The following is a 14,995-nucleotide window of genomic DNA, read 5'->3' as shown; positions in this document are numbered from 1 at the left end:
CTACAACTAGTCTTTACTAAAACAACTAAAACTCACTCAAACCATTACATAAGGAGCTCCAACTATAGACATAAGGTCTACACTCATCCTGGAACATATATCCAAGCTCACATACTCAAGAATGTCGTGTTGTATGTATTGTTCTGATCAATAGCCTATAACAACAAGATCTAAGTTTGTCTAACTTCTTTCTAAAATTTTTTAGCATATGCTGACATCAATGACAAAACCTGCATTTGAACAATCATCTAGCAACAATCCCAACTCAACAATCTCCCTTATCATCAATAAGTCCTCCAATACTCAATCTCCCCCTTTGGCATTGATGGCAACATATGCGTGAAAAACCATCAATCCAAAAGTACTAGCTCAATACAACTTTTTGAATATCCTCATCAGTGCTCCCTTAAGACATAGATCTCCATTAGAAAATGCTTCCCTCAAATGGAGGTTTTTCACATAATATTTCCCCCTTTGACATTAATGGCAAAGGGTGCCAAAATAATGTCAAATTCTCTAAAGTCATCTCCCCCCTTGTGACATAGATCTTTGCAATTCCTCTGAACCAAGCAAAAAACTACTATTGAAAGGCAAATGAAGTGCAACTAGAAACAAAATTAATCCAAAAGAGCTCTCAAGATTAGCTTTGTCCAATGTGACTACTTCCCCTGGGGAGCAGCACCAAGCATCAAGTCTAGGAGTGCATTCCTACATCAACTAATGCTCGCAAGGTGATGCCATCACCCCAAGCATACCTCTAAGATACTGAAAGCTATCTTTAGGCAAAGGCTCGGTAAAGATATCTGCAATTTCTTCTTTAGATCTTACGAATTCCAGCCTCACTTCTTTCTCTGTTACTTTCTCTCTTAAGAAATGATACTTGATTAAAATATGCTTAGTTTTAGAATGTAATATTGGATTCTTAGACATATTGATAGTGCGTGTATTATCACCATGTATAACAATAGGTTCATGAAAATTTATACCAATGTCCTTCAACATTTTCTTCATCCATATCAACTATGTACAATTGTCTGCAGCAGCTACATACTCTGCTTCAGCAATAGACTGAATTATACATTCTTGCTTCTTTCTCAACCAAGAAACCAATCTCCCACCAAGGAAGAAGGCTCCTCCACTCTCTTCCTGTCATCAAGATTACCTGCCCAATCTGCATCAGTGTAAGCGTACAATGTAAAGTCCTTAGATTCTGTCATACCACAATCCATAGTTTAAAGTTTCCTTCAAATATCTGAAAATTCTTTTTACAACTACTAAGTGGGTTTCCTTAGGTTATGCCTAGAATCTTGCAACAATTCCAACAACATTAGATATGTCTAGCCTTGTATGTGTTATATATTGCAGTCCATCTATCATAGATTTGTACCTTGTCTAAAATGTATCAAGTGAATCATTAATAGAAGTCAACTTAACTGTCACCATAGGTGTACCTACTGGTCTACGATTTTCCATCCCAAATTTTACCAACAAGTCCTTAAGATACTTAGTTTGTGATATAAAGATTGCATCCTTATTCTGAGTTATTTGCAAATCAAGAAAGAACTTCATTTCTCTTATCATAGACATTTCAAATTCACTCTTCATTTATTCAAAAAAATTGTTACTCATTTAATCATTGCCACAATAAATAACATCATTTGCAAAGACTTCAACAATCAAGATACCATCAGGAATAGTTCTCAAATACAAATTGGTATTTGCACTACCTTTCTTGAAATCAAGATGCAAAAAATACTTTTCTAACCTCGCATACCAAGCTCTTGGAGCTTGCTTTAGCCCATACAAAGATTGCTTCAACTTGCATACTATGTCTTCCTGTTCCGTCAAAGGAAATCCATCAGAATGCTTTATGTATACTTCTTCAAGTTCCCCATTCAAGAATGTAGACTTCACATCCATCTGATAGACCTTGAAGTCCTTATTAGCTGCATCAGCTAAGAATAATCGTACTACTTCAATTCTGGCCATATGAACAAATGTCTCCTCAAAATCTATACCTTCCTATTATGAGTACCCTTTACAAACTAATCTTGCTTTATTTCTCACCACTTCACCTTGTTCATTCATTTTTTTCCCGAATACCCACTTAGTTCTTATAACATTCTTGTCTTTAGGCCTAGGAGTCAATTCCCATGTATTGTTCTTTTGAATGTTCTAATTCTTCCTACATTGCTTTAATTCATGATTCATCTCTACAGTAGTCATCACACCGCTACTTGCGTTGCCAATAATTTGATCATCTGAATGATACAAAGTAACATACCTCGGAGTTCTTGGCTCTTCAATGTGTACCTATATCCCATTATCAATTTCAAAGAACTGTTCTTGCTCTTGATTTTGAGTTTGATTTATATTCTAACTTGTAGATGCCTGATTTTCTTCATTATTAAATGTCATTTCCTGTATCTGAAATCTCTCGTATATTTTTACATTCGTACTTTCACTTATCTTTTTCAATCTCATATTATAACATCTATATGCTTTGCTATTAGTTGAATATCCAAAGAATATACCTTCATCACTTCTAGAATCAAACTTCCCTATTTCATCTCTTCTAATATAACACTTGATACCAAATTTTTTGAAATATTTAACTGATGGTACATTTGACCAAACAAAAGTTCATATGAAGTTTTACTTGTACCATGTCTGATCTAAACTTTGTTCAATGTATAGACTGTTGTGCTAACTGCTCTCTAATAAACATGAGGTACCTTACCCTAAAAAACTCATGGTCTTCGTAGTATCAAATATTGTTTTATTTCTACTTTTTGCAACCCCATTCTGTTGTGGACTCCTAGGAGCTGATATCTAACTGAAAATTCCATGTTCTTCACAATATGCATTGAACTTGTCTGATGTGAATTCTCTACCTCTATCTAACCTTAAACATTTGATCTTCAAACATGATTCATTCTCTACTTTTGCTTTGTAAATTTTGAACTTATTAAAAGCCTCAGATTTCTCCTTGAGAAATGCAACCCCCTTTATCATCAACTAAAAGAATGAAGTATCTATTGCCATAGTATGATCTTGTCTTGGTAAGGCAACACAAATCTATATGCACCAGATCTATTCTTCCTTTAGCTAAGTGTGTCTTGGTCTGAAAGTTATTCCTAGTCTGTTTACCCATCACACATTTCTTGCACAACATGTTAGTAGGCTTCACTATCTTAGGTAGATCTATAACTGCATTTAAATTACTGATCCTTACCATATTATAAAAATTCACATGACAAAATCTTTTGTGCCATAGCAAACCATCATCAATTTTTGTAACAAAACAACTTACTTCACAAGGATTTAACAAAAAATACATTACCTCTGGTCTTTGTACCAAATACAATCATATTTCCTCACTGATCTCTGATTGTACATCTTCCATCCTTGAACTGTAAATGATAACCCTTGTCTACAAGCCGATCAACACTCGACAAGTTATGGTCTAATCCATCAACAAATAAGACATCATCAGCATTAATTTGCCCATTAAGAGTAATAGAACCTTTTCCTTTCATGAAGCAAGGAGTGCTATCACCGAATTTGACAACTCCACCTTCATACTTATTCAATTGCACAAACTTATCCTTTTCACCTGTCACATGATGTGAACATCTACTATCCATGATCCATTCAGATTTCTTTCAACAGGTGAAACTAATGTTTTTTCCTCATTCATAGGACTTTCATCTTTAATAGCAACAAAACCAATTTCATCATCATTACTTTTCTCTGATTCATTATTTGATGCTCCTTCACTAGCATAATAACATTCTTTAGGATATTAGACTTGTAAGGCTTAGGCTTATACTTGGGCACTCTAGTTAGACATCTAGATGCAAAATGACCGATCTTATTATAAGAAAGACATTTCAAAGACAAATTTCCTTCATATTTACCTTTACTTTTGAATTCCCTTTTTGCGACCAATGCTTCAAGCTCTTCAAGCCTTGTTTTTTTCTTCTATTTCTACCCAATCCTTCGCATATTCACCAAGATTATCACTAGCTCTACTAGTGCTCGCACTTTATGTAACATCCTGTTATCTTTATGAACAGTAGCCTTAAATGCAGATTCTACATTAGGAAAAGCATCTTGTGAGCTAGCAATATCAAAAGATGATAACTTACCAATCAATCTTTCCCTGTTGAATCCTTTGATGAGAGGTATCACTTCTTCAATAGCCATGACTTTGGTGTCAAAGGATGGTGTCAAAAATCTCTGAATCTTTACTACAATCTCTTCTTTAATTATGGTTCCATCAATGTTCCTTATACCAGTAACAGTCTTTGTTATCCTTTGAACACAAGATCTGATAGTCTGATCCTCTTGCACTCTCGTGCTCTCTAACTTGGCTTTCCAATTTTGCAACTTCACCTGCTTTGTATATTTATCTCATTCATACAATGCTTCCAACATAACCCAAATCTCATGAGCTTGATCTAATTATTTAAATTCAGTGAACTCGGCTTCAAATAGGGCACTAATCAAGGTTTCTCTGGCAATCATATTGCATGCAAATGTCTTCTTCCCCTCATCTGTACATGAAGATAATTCATTTTCTGACTTTATATCTTTCTTATTCTCTGTAATCATCTTATAATCAATGCCCAAGCAAATCAGATGTGTTTGCATCTTGTTCTTCCAGCTATCATAGTTATCACCATCAAATTTGGGATTATCCTTCCCTTAAGTCATCTTGGATCTCCTTGAGCTGTTAAGTTTCCTTCTCAAAGAGAGCTACAAGCTCTGATACCAATTGTTAGTAATAACAGTCCACCACACAACTGAAGGGGTGGGAGGGGTGTGAATCAATTGTGTGCTATAATTATATACTTCATACTTATTAATCAAATCACCAACCAAGAATATAATAGTACATAACAAGATGAAACCCAACACCATAACACAAAAGAAAACCCTGTTAAGGGAAAAAAACCCAGTGGAGATTATACCCACATAATGCACTAATATGAAAATGTCCTTGTTTAGGAGACCTGACCCTGTTAGGAGTCGATACAATACATTCAGTACATCTGTCCCTGTTAAAGAACTGAAACCCTGTTAAAAAGTTCAGTACCCTATTAGGAGTTAATGAGAACAAAATACTCACATTGCTCGAAAGGTGAAGGTTAAAACTTAAAGCCACCTTCAAAAGGAGTCACTGTCCAAAAGGATAAATGTTAAAGCCACCTTTGTTGAACTGATCGAATGACAACTCAATTGCCTTTACAGTTCCAATGAAGTGCACAAGGAATGATAAAAGATTTCACTCATACCTCTACCAAAACATCTAATAATCCTTCATCTCCTCTTTGATATGTTGCACCAAGGCTCGCACACAATAATCTCATTCCACACTTTACAGCCAAGGAATTACTTTCGTTTATGCAATTTATGAACAAGCAATTATGTCGGCCTATTAAGACTTCCCCAGTGCACAAATTATTATATAGACCCATGCTAAGACATACACACCACCTTTAACAATTATACAATAATTACAATTAACAAAATACACACCATGATACACAATTAACGCTCACCAATCCAGACAACACGCTGCTCCATCTTGTCAGATTCCAAAAATAATAATTCATATGCCACACGCTAGAAATCGTCATAGCATGAAACAAATGAACCATGATTCCCAAACCATGGACTATTCCAAGTCTCCTAAAATGCATTATGCTCACAAACCTTAAGTCCAGCTCGCCAACAAGTTATACCCAAAATACAACAACTACGTATGGCATATTTCTATGTCACTGGCCTGCAACCAATCTTTACTAAAACAACTGAAACTTGCTCAAGCCATTACATAAGTATGCGACTGTAGACATAAGGTCTAAACCCATCCTGCAACATATATCCAAGCTCACATACAGGAATGTTGTACAATATCTGTATTGTTCTGATCAACAGCCTGTAACACACAGAATCCAAGTCTATCTAATTTCTTTCTGAAACTTCTGAACATATGTTGACATCAATATCAAAACCTGCATGCCAACAATTATCTAGCCATAATTTCAAGGCAACAATCTCCCTTATCATCAACTAGTTCTCCAATACTCAACATAGACTCTTCTGCAAAGTTCATCAAAAGACTAGGTGAATTTTGCATAAGAGTCTATCTAAATATGTCAACAATGTCTTGGATCAACTCCATTGTGAGCAATTCTTCAACCTCGCGTCAGCATATAATCAGCTACCAATTCATCTTTAAGATATTTGGATAACAATATTCCAACTCAAGGGCTATAAAAATGGATGATTATGCCTTTTGACCCAACTAATGCATGAACGACATTGTTGCACCAAACGGATGACATGCTATGACCCTTCACTAACTTCTTTGTTATGTCTATGTAGATGACGTATTCATCTTTAACAAGACTGGGGGGACCATGTGAAGCACATTTCGTGCATCCTAGACACTCTGCACCAACACAAGTTGTAGACTAGAATTTCAGCAAGTGTACCTTTGGCACAACACAATCCAATATCTAGGCTACATCATTTATCATGCAAGAATCCATGTAGACCCTAAGAAAACTAAGATGATGTTAGACTGGCCAACTCCATGCAACATCGCTGAATTGTGGAACTTTCTCAGACTTGCTAACTTCAACTGCAGGTTTATTATCAGATTCTCACGCATTGCTTGGTCACTTAATTAAATGCATGCCAAGACATCATTCATTTGGGCACTTGCAGATCAATACACCATAGAGGAGCTTAAGCAATGCCTCTGTGTAATGCTTATTCCAGCAATGCCTAATAGTGCACACCCTTTGAGATTCATAACAATGCATCTAACTATGCTCTCACTACTATACTCACTCAAAAAGGTAATTTGGTTGTATATCATTAAAAACCTTTCGCCAGCATGTTCAATTGTACTTCAACTATGAGAAAGAATTATACAACATTGTTCAAGCTATCAGTAGCAACATCATACATTCTAGGTAAAAAGATTATCATTCATTCAGATCATAAGCCACTTCATATTTTACACACATTGAGCAAGCTGCAGAACATATGCCAGATGAAGTTGATGGCATATTTGCACCAGTTCCACCCACAGAAAAGTTCCACCCACAGAAAAAGAATGCAAAGGCAGGAGACAATAAGGCAGAAAATCACCTCAGAGTATCACCAATTCAAGCATTAGAACTTCAACTCGACAAACCCAGACTTCATGCAAACTTAAGCTATGCTTACACAAGACGAACAAGTTGGCAAATTCTTCTTCTCTAACTGGGTTGTCTAGAAGCTTGAGAATCTCTATGTTCCAAAAGATATACCTCACCACCAACTCACCTAGGAGGCACAGTAAATGAGAACAGGTGGACATTTCAGCACTATCAGACACTGCTAGTGCTACAACACATTTCTATTGGCGTCATATACTCATAGACATTGAGCGTGATATACATCCTGCATTCCTTGTAGCATCACCTACCCTATGAACGGGAATCAGAGGCCCTACACTTTACCACAAAGGCCTGGGGAATCTATCAGCATGGATTTCATGAGGTTTCAATTGCTTCTATGGAGATTCAAAACTTTTGCAAGAGAGAGATAAAGCATAGAGAGCTTCAAAATAACAAAATTCAGCATATAATCAAAGTTATAATTTTTTTCTGCAACTAGAAAAATGTCTCTGATAATCCAATTCTAAAATTGAAGCAATATCAGATCAAGCCACCAAACTGAAAAAAGTGTGGGTTAATGAGTCTTGTCAACTCATCCTCTTTTCCCTTGGTGCTTTTCATAGTATACTCAACCTATATTTTGGAAAGAAATCGAGCGCTGGGTTTATGTAATGAGGAAAAATTGGAATTGTTTAATGGTGCCTCCAGATTCAGTAGAAGTATACAGCCGACTAAAAATCAATTATTTTATAAAATTCAACCTCACCGATAAGAAAAAACCAATGGACTATTCCTTGCAAATATATTGATTTTCATATTTGGTGTTCTAAAGGAATTATTTTGCTAATCAACAAAATTTGTTTATACTCTATTACGTTGAGTGAACTTTTTTTGTTGTTAGTGCTTAAATTTCCCAAAACCATCAAATTTACTATGAATTAGCACTAAGATGTTCATTTGTTTTTTAACTCTCGTATCATATATATATACACACACACCTTGGGAATCAACTCTTCCACTACTTAAATTTACATCAAATTGTTCAATCTTGCAGATGAGAGAAGAGGATGCTGGCTCTTTCTCTGCTCTGAGTCTAGTGACTATAGTCTAGTTCTCCATTAGAGCCCTTCTCTGGTTTAGTTGACGTTCTTTTTGACAAGGGATTTTCGCTTCCCTATCTTATTCTTTAAAAAATGATTTTTCTATGTACTGAATTGTTACCTATTTGGGTCAAAAGGAAATGAATTAAACATCTACCCAATTCTTTTTATCTTCCAATTGCAGTACAATGTCTTAGCATATTCACTTCAAACTGGGGTAAAAAGGGAGGCAATTTTCCTGACCTGAAGCCATGTTCCCGCAGATGCCAAAGATGAAAACAAGCCGGAGAAGAGCAGGGCATCTCTTCCATTGAAAGCCCCAGAGGTAAGAATACCATTCTGCATGGTGTGGGTGACATGAGAACCCACTAAAAGGGCTCCGGAGAATTCAAGTATTGCAGCCGTTACCACCGCCTGTCTAAGTGTCAGTGCTCCCGAACCCACTGATGTGCCCATCGCGTTGGCCACATCATTGGCACCAATATTCCATGCCATGTAAAACCCACAAAGCAATATCAAGTATGAAAGGAGCTTGAATTTCAGGGGATTGGCTGCTGTCACAGGTTGCATAAAAACGGGAAAAAACAAAGCAACCAGGACAATTCCTCCTGTAATACCGTAGGCTGTTTTAGCTGAAATATTAAAGGCTTCGGCCATTCCCTGCAATAGCCCAGTCTTGGCACCTTCATTATCATTATTCTCAGACCCCTGCTCATGAAGGATTTCATCTTTTACATGTTCATCTATGTTCTCTCCTTCAGCTGATGAAGACAGCGTTGCTCTCATATTCTTGTGCCCATTTAGTATGGGTAAAAGGTAGAATGGAGTAATGCTTGTTTTGCTTCTGTTTAAACAAGATGAGTTGCTGTTTCTTTTCGAATTTGAAAGACTTATTTCATATCCGGCAAAAGCCATATGGGATTTTCCATTCACAATACCCAGTGGATTAAAAGAATTAATTAGTAGGGATCTACGAATACCAGTTGCTTGCCCTGGACGGTAATGCAGAAATGTGAGCATGTTCTTATGTCCTTTTAGTTGTAAGTTCCAAGCCACCCTTGTCATCTGTGGCTCACTTTTTGAAGTCAAGGGCAACAATATTATTGCCTCTCTGCAATGATACACAGAGAAGACTAAATTGTTCTCAGGAAATGTCTTGATTGAGGATCACATTCATTTTACAAATAAGAATCTCATTACCTTTTATTATTATTACTTTAGTATTGGAAGAATCTATGGGAACCACTTATATCAATGTCTGGATATTCATGGTTGAAGGACGGGCCTTGCAGAAGCCGTTGTAAATAAATAAACTAAAATACAAGAAGAATGCGAGCTGGTGGATGATATTTGTCTGCAATACTAGTGGTTCCTCGTTATTCTTTTTGGATAACATCCTACTCTATATACTTGCCATCTCATATTTGTGAATCTGGCATGTTTCAAAATATTCTGTGACGCAATCGTGAAGAGCATATATTGATTAAAGGGGGTTTATGGATGTAGTTCCTTAGGGGGGGCCCTCAAGGAATATCCACGATTTAATTCTCTAATAAACTAAAATAGAAGATTTCTACAATCTATATGAAACTATCAATTTTATCTTTTCTATTTGATTATGTGATTGTTTTTGCATCAACATTTTGAATTACACTTGATGATCCATCATCACAATAGAAGAGAAAGAAATTATCATGTGAAAGTAAGAGAAGTAACAGACCAAGCCAAATAAAAACGGGGAGCAGTAAGAGAGAGAAGAGAGAAGATTAAGGGGAGAATGCCAAGTGGCAGGAAAAGGATAAGGATACAAAACCAAAATTGAATGTAATCAAAACAAAGACCTAAGACTAAAAAGAAACTATAAACCAAAAATAGAAGAGAACTATATTTATTTATTTATTTATTTATTTATTTATTTATTTATAAAAGTATATAATACATATGTATATGTATATATATACAAACCAAATAAAGCTTAAAAATAAAAATAATAAGAATGACTAAAATAAATAAATGCATTGTATATAACTAAGATTTAAGACAAAAATATAAAGAGGAAAAATAAAACCAAGCGTGTATGTGTGTGCATATATATACACACACTCAAATGTACACTAAATGATATTCATATGTATAATTAGGACTTTTTGTATTCTTATTTTGCAATATGGAATAAGAACACAATATCTATGTGTGTGTGTGTATGAATACAACATGTAACTAAAAATTAATAGACAAAAATTAAAATTGAAAGAGGAAAAAATAAAAATAAAAATAAAGGAATCCTTCTATGTATCCTTATTTCCAATTTTTGTGATGTTTATATAACAAAAATGAAAGTTAGATTACATACGAGGTCCAAATATAAGGTACATATACATAGTATATAAATATAGTACTCTAAATTAAAGAATTAAAGAACAAAAATAAGAATAAAGAATAAAACTCAAATCCAAGTAAAAAAATACAAGAAAATAAATAAATATGAATAAGCACACAAATGAATAAAGAAAAAGAACAAGAAAAACATAGATATACACACACGCGTACTATTATGTGCCTATGCACGAAAGATTGAAGAAATTGAAAAGAAATAAGGGCCAAAAAGTAAATATAAAAGAAAAAGAAAGATGCAAGAGACTAAAGCACGAACTACCCACTAAAAGAAGAACCACCCAACTGGTGCAATAGGGCAAGGAGAAAAAGCAAGAAGAAAGCAAGCAAACAAGGAGAGAAGCATGGGGGTGAAGGTTGAGGGAGAGGAGGGAGGAGGATCGCTATAGCGAGAGACAAAAGAGGAAGGGGAAGGAAACCTAGGGTGAACGACAAGCAGGGGGGAGGTTTAGGAAGAGGAGGGGAGAGGACATTGAAGAATGAGAGGATAAAAGAAGAGGGGGAAGAAAATGATGGATCATAGAGTGTGATCTGAAACATTGATATAAAAAAATCACACAATCAAATCCAGAAGCATCTAAAATTGAATGTAATACATTATTTTTAATGCTCATCAATCGACATCAATACATGATCAAGTAGATGGGAGGTCAAACTTTTTAAATTGGCATTTGTCAATATAGTAGGAAGTGTGTGATGAGTTTTGTTACTAAAGAGTTTTGCCCTTTAACAAGAATTACAAAACATGACTCAATACACCTGACAAGAAGGACAAAACGTACTACTAGTTGGATCAATTATCATTGATTGATAACTATCCTCTGAATAAAGAGGTACAACTCCCTCATAAAAGATATACAATGAATTTGACAAACTGATCATGTCTTTAACCTGAAGACACGAAGTGTTTTCTAACGTTCATCCATAGGCATGAAATGAATGTGATTTTAAGATTCAATACTAGATGGAAGGAGAAAGATGAATAAGCAACCACAGGACTACTTAAGTCTTTCAAATTACAGAAGGGAGAGAAAGGAAGCTAAAAATATGTTTATCCAAAAACGTGAGTACATAATTGCAAGATTACATACATCACATTCAATGTAGTAATAAAAGATTGTATCTGAAAAAGGAAATAAAGAACACAATATTCTTCAAAACCAAATATATAAATGTACAGACCACAGGATTGAACGCATATATATTCCTCTTCATTTCAGAGATGTGACAAAACAACAATAGTATTATTATGTCCTTCTATTACAATCAATCTGCATAAGACAAAGCTCCTTCCCCCGTCACAAAACAGAACTATTTTCTTCCTATAGCAGCAGCTGTAGAACTCCCACCCGAAAAAGAAGAACCCCACTCGCTGCCTTTCTTTGGTATATTTATCATCTTCTTTTTCCTGTAACCTTTCGGTTATGTTTGTAACCAATTCTTTGCAATATCATAATTTGTGTTCTTTAATAATTCATTTCTTTTTCAACAATTATATCTGAGGGGCTTCCATACTTTTCCAATTCACAATTTAAAACCCTTAATAAATGATGCTCCATTGGATGTTAATGCCACATGTCACTTAGAGGATTCGGTTGGTAAAGACATGAGTCACTTTTGCCTTTGGATGTATACCTTGTCTGAGCCAAAAATGTCTATGTTTGTGCTCTTTTACACATCGGCACTTGCATGCCGCTCCTAAGAATATGTATTACCTTTTTCTTGTTTGCTCGCAGGCATATTGCCAACCGCTTCACATGCATTAGACATGCATACTCTATGCATACTCTGGTTTTCTTTAACCATATCAAGTTTTGAATACTCGAGACTCGCTTGGGGACGAGCTTTGATCAATTTGGGTTCATACTTAATGCATCTCTCCCTAACGTGTTTCAAAAACCCATGAGTAATCTGATTCAATGCTCTTTTTCTGAGCATTACATTCACCTCGGCACGCCATGACACCAATACTTATCGTGTCATTTATCTTCATTCATCAGGAGTTTCATGGAATGGGGATTGAAAACTTATTGAGACTAGTGCTTATGACTTGTGCATTTTGTCAAATTTGTGTGCTTCCTCCATGCGAGTTTTGGCACTTCAAGATATTACTGTGCAGAGCAGCAGGTTTGTAACCTTCGGCCATGTGCATTTCAGATCTCGTGTATTTCCTATTTCATATGTTCCAATTATGTAAATATCCTGCTTGTATCGGGTTCATAAATTGGAAATGCAATTTTGTTATCCTTCTTGCATGTAACCCGTACTCCATGTCATTGCTAGGGAATGATGCCCTTAGCTTTTATGTCCTTGGTTGCCATAATACCAACACAAATTTGTGACTATTCTCTTCATTTATCGAGAATTTCCAAGCTCGGGCACCTCCCTTTTGTATCGATGTTTCTATTGTAGCTCACAAATAATTCTCTATACTTTTGTACAATGTCACAACTCAATGCATGGTGAAGACAATTTCAACAGATGTCATTGCTTTTTTATGACCATTCGCGCCCAGGGTGATTGTGTCATTTCACATTTAAGACTTCCCTTAGTGGTGTTGACTTATTTTTAATGCCTTCAATCTATGTTTGATGTTTTATCTTTCCACTTAGCACTTGGTCAAACGGTTTTGGTGCATCCTTGTATCTTCAAGCTCCCCGTTCATGATATATATAAAAATATATATCGTCCTATCTCTAGCTCTTTCATGGTGGCATGTCACCAATGAGCTTATATTCCCAACTTGGAGTTATTGAAAGTATCAATTTCTCAATTGAAATGGAGATCTCTTCAATAGATATAGTGGATCTTTCAATTGTGCACTCGAGTATTTCTACAATAGAGTATTATAACTTGAAACAGTTGGATATCAACATGACTATGATTAGAGGACTATATCTGATGTAAATGTGCCCATACTCCTATGCTACTGATGACGATAGAAATCACATACAAGGGCTCTATAGGTTAAATAACCTTCATTAGTGTTTAATGAATGCCCATAACATACTTCAAATGCCCAATGTCACTACTGTGCATTCTGAAACATAAACCTGACTTGTCTTCATCTTTTGAATCATTGAACCTTGAATCCACATTGAACCTTAACATGAAAGTTTGATTTTGAAAACACGGATTTACATTTGGAAAATTAGGTTGCACATCTATACTGATAAGTTTGAGCTCTGAACTTTGATTTTGCAGACTAAAGCTTTAACTCGAACTTGAACTTGAACTTGAACTTGAAACCTTTGGTTCAAGTTCAAATTCAACTTCGCAGGGGTATGTTGCACCTTGGAATGTATTGACAATTCAGCTTTCTGGAGACTCGATCTTGAAGTTCAAGTAGAATTTGAAGTTTTGAATCTGATGGTTCAACTTCAACATATCTTCACAACTCTATCTTCTTCATAGATCATAGTTCATAAACTATCATCAACAATTAAAAACCAAACAAAATTTTATTTTAGGGGGTTGACTTGAAAGTTTAGAATGTTGGTGCTAAAAACAAGGTAACAATTGGCTATGGCTGGGGATGTGGGCCATGAGGGACACAAAGAATCCAATAATCTATGGTAAAGACTAGTGCCTAGCCATTGGGCAACAAAGTCATGGGAACAAAGAAAGGGGTTGCTTGCAGAAAGAGAGAGAATAGGGGACAACACTAAAACAACCAAAGCAACCAACAACACAACAATTGAACAGCTACACTACACACCACCAAAAATGGACAGTAGCAAGATTTACAAGTATACATAGGTGAGAAGAACTCACCACAAGACCCAAACTAAGGAAAAACTTACACAAAGCCATTCACTGCCTATAAGAAGAAAGAACCCTTCTTGAATAGCAAGTTGTGTCGGCATGGCGCAACCCAACACTTCCATTTGGAAAACTTGTCTTCTTGGTATCTCAGACTGATCATGCACAAGAACCTAATGCACCAATTGTCACGTCCAAAGAGCCAAATTTCATCATAAAATTCAGAGTTTTCTTAGGCATCCTATGAAGAATTTTCAACCCTTTTTCCAACAATCCATTGAAACAAAACTTGTTAAAAAAATTTCAAGGCAGGAATTATGTCATTTTCAGTACACATACCCTTTGGATCAGCACACAAAAGAGGCTTTTCAAAATTCAAAACAACTCTAAGACAGAAGTGAGTCTTTTCAAGCATAGGGCCAATCTCGATCTGGATAAATCCATCATCCTTTGCTGAAATCAAGTTTGAAAAGTCTTTACTCAAAGTAGAAGAGTTGAAAATGCTTATACCTGGAGTTTTTATGAGAGCAACTCCTTCTTCACTTGCTGAGAGAAAGT

The 14,995-nt window shown here is 35.6% G+C and overlaps 1 protein-coding gene across 1 annotated transcript in view; it reads right to left on the bottom strand.

Annotated features, from left to right (window-relative positions):
- LOC149552427 (inorganic phosphate transporter 2-1, chloroplastic-like) overlaps nt 1-9,691 on the bottom strand; it is a 51,259-nt gene extending 41,568 nt beyond the window's left edge. Inside the window, exon 1 of the mRNA XM_089787986.1 lies at nt 8,525-9,691. Within this exon, the coding sequence (XP_089644112.1) occupies nt 8,525-9,346 (822 nt within the window). The 5' untranslated portion in view covers nt 9,347-9,691. The remainder of the gene's footprint in view (nt 1-8,524) is intronic.
- Nucleotides 9,692-14,995: the final 5,304 nt, after the last annotated feature.

The sequence above is a fragment of the Cupressus sempervirens genome, chromosome 6 (assembly GCF_028749045.1).
Source record: "Cupressus sempervirens isolate cs-2001-9-10 chromosome 6, ASM2874904v1, whole genome shotgun sequence".
Taxonomy (NCBI): domain Eukaryota; kingdom Viridiplantae; phylum Streptophyta; class Pinopsida; order Cupressales; family Cupressaceae; genus Cupressus; species Cupressus sempervirens.
The sequence above is the reverse complement of the archived record's forward strand: the minus strand, read 5'-3'. Positions and strand labels throughout refer to the sequence as shown.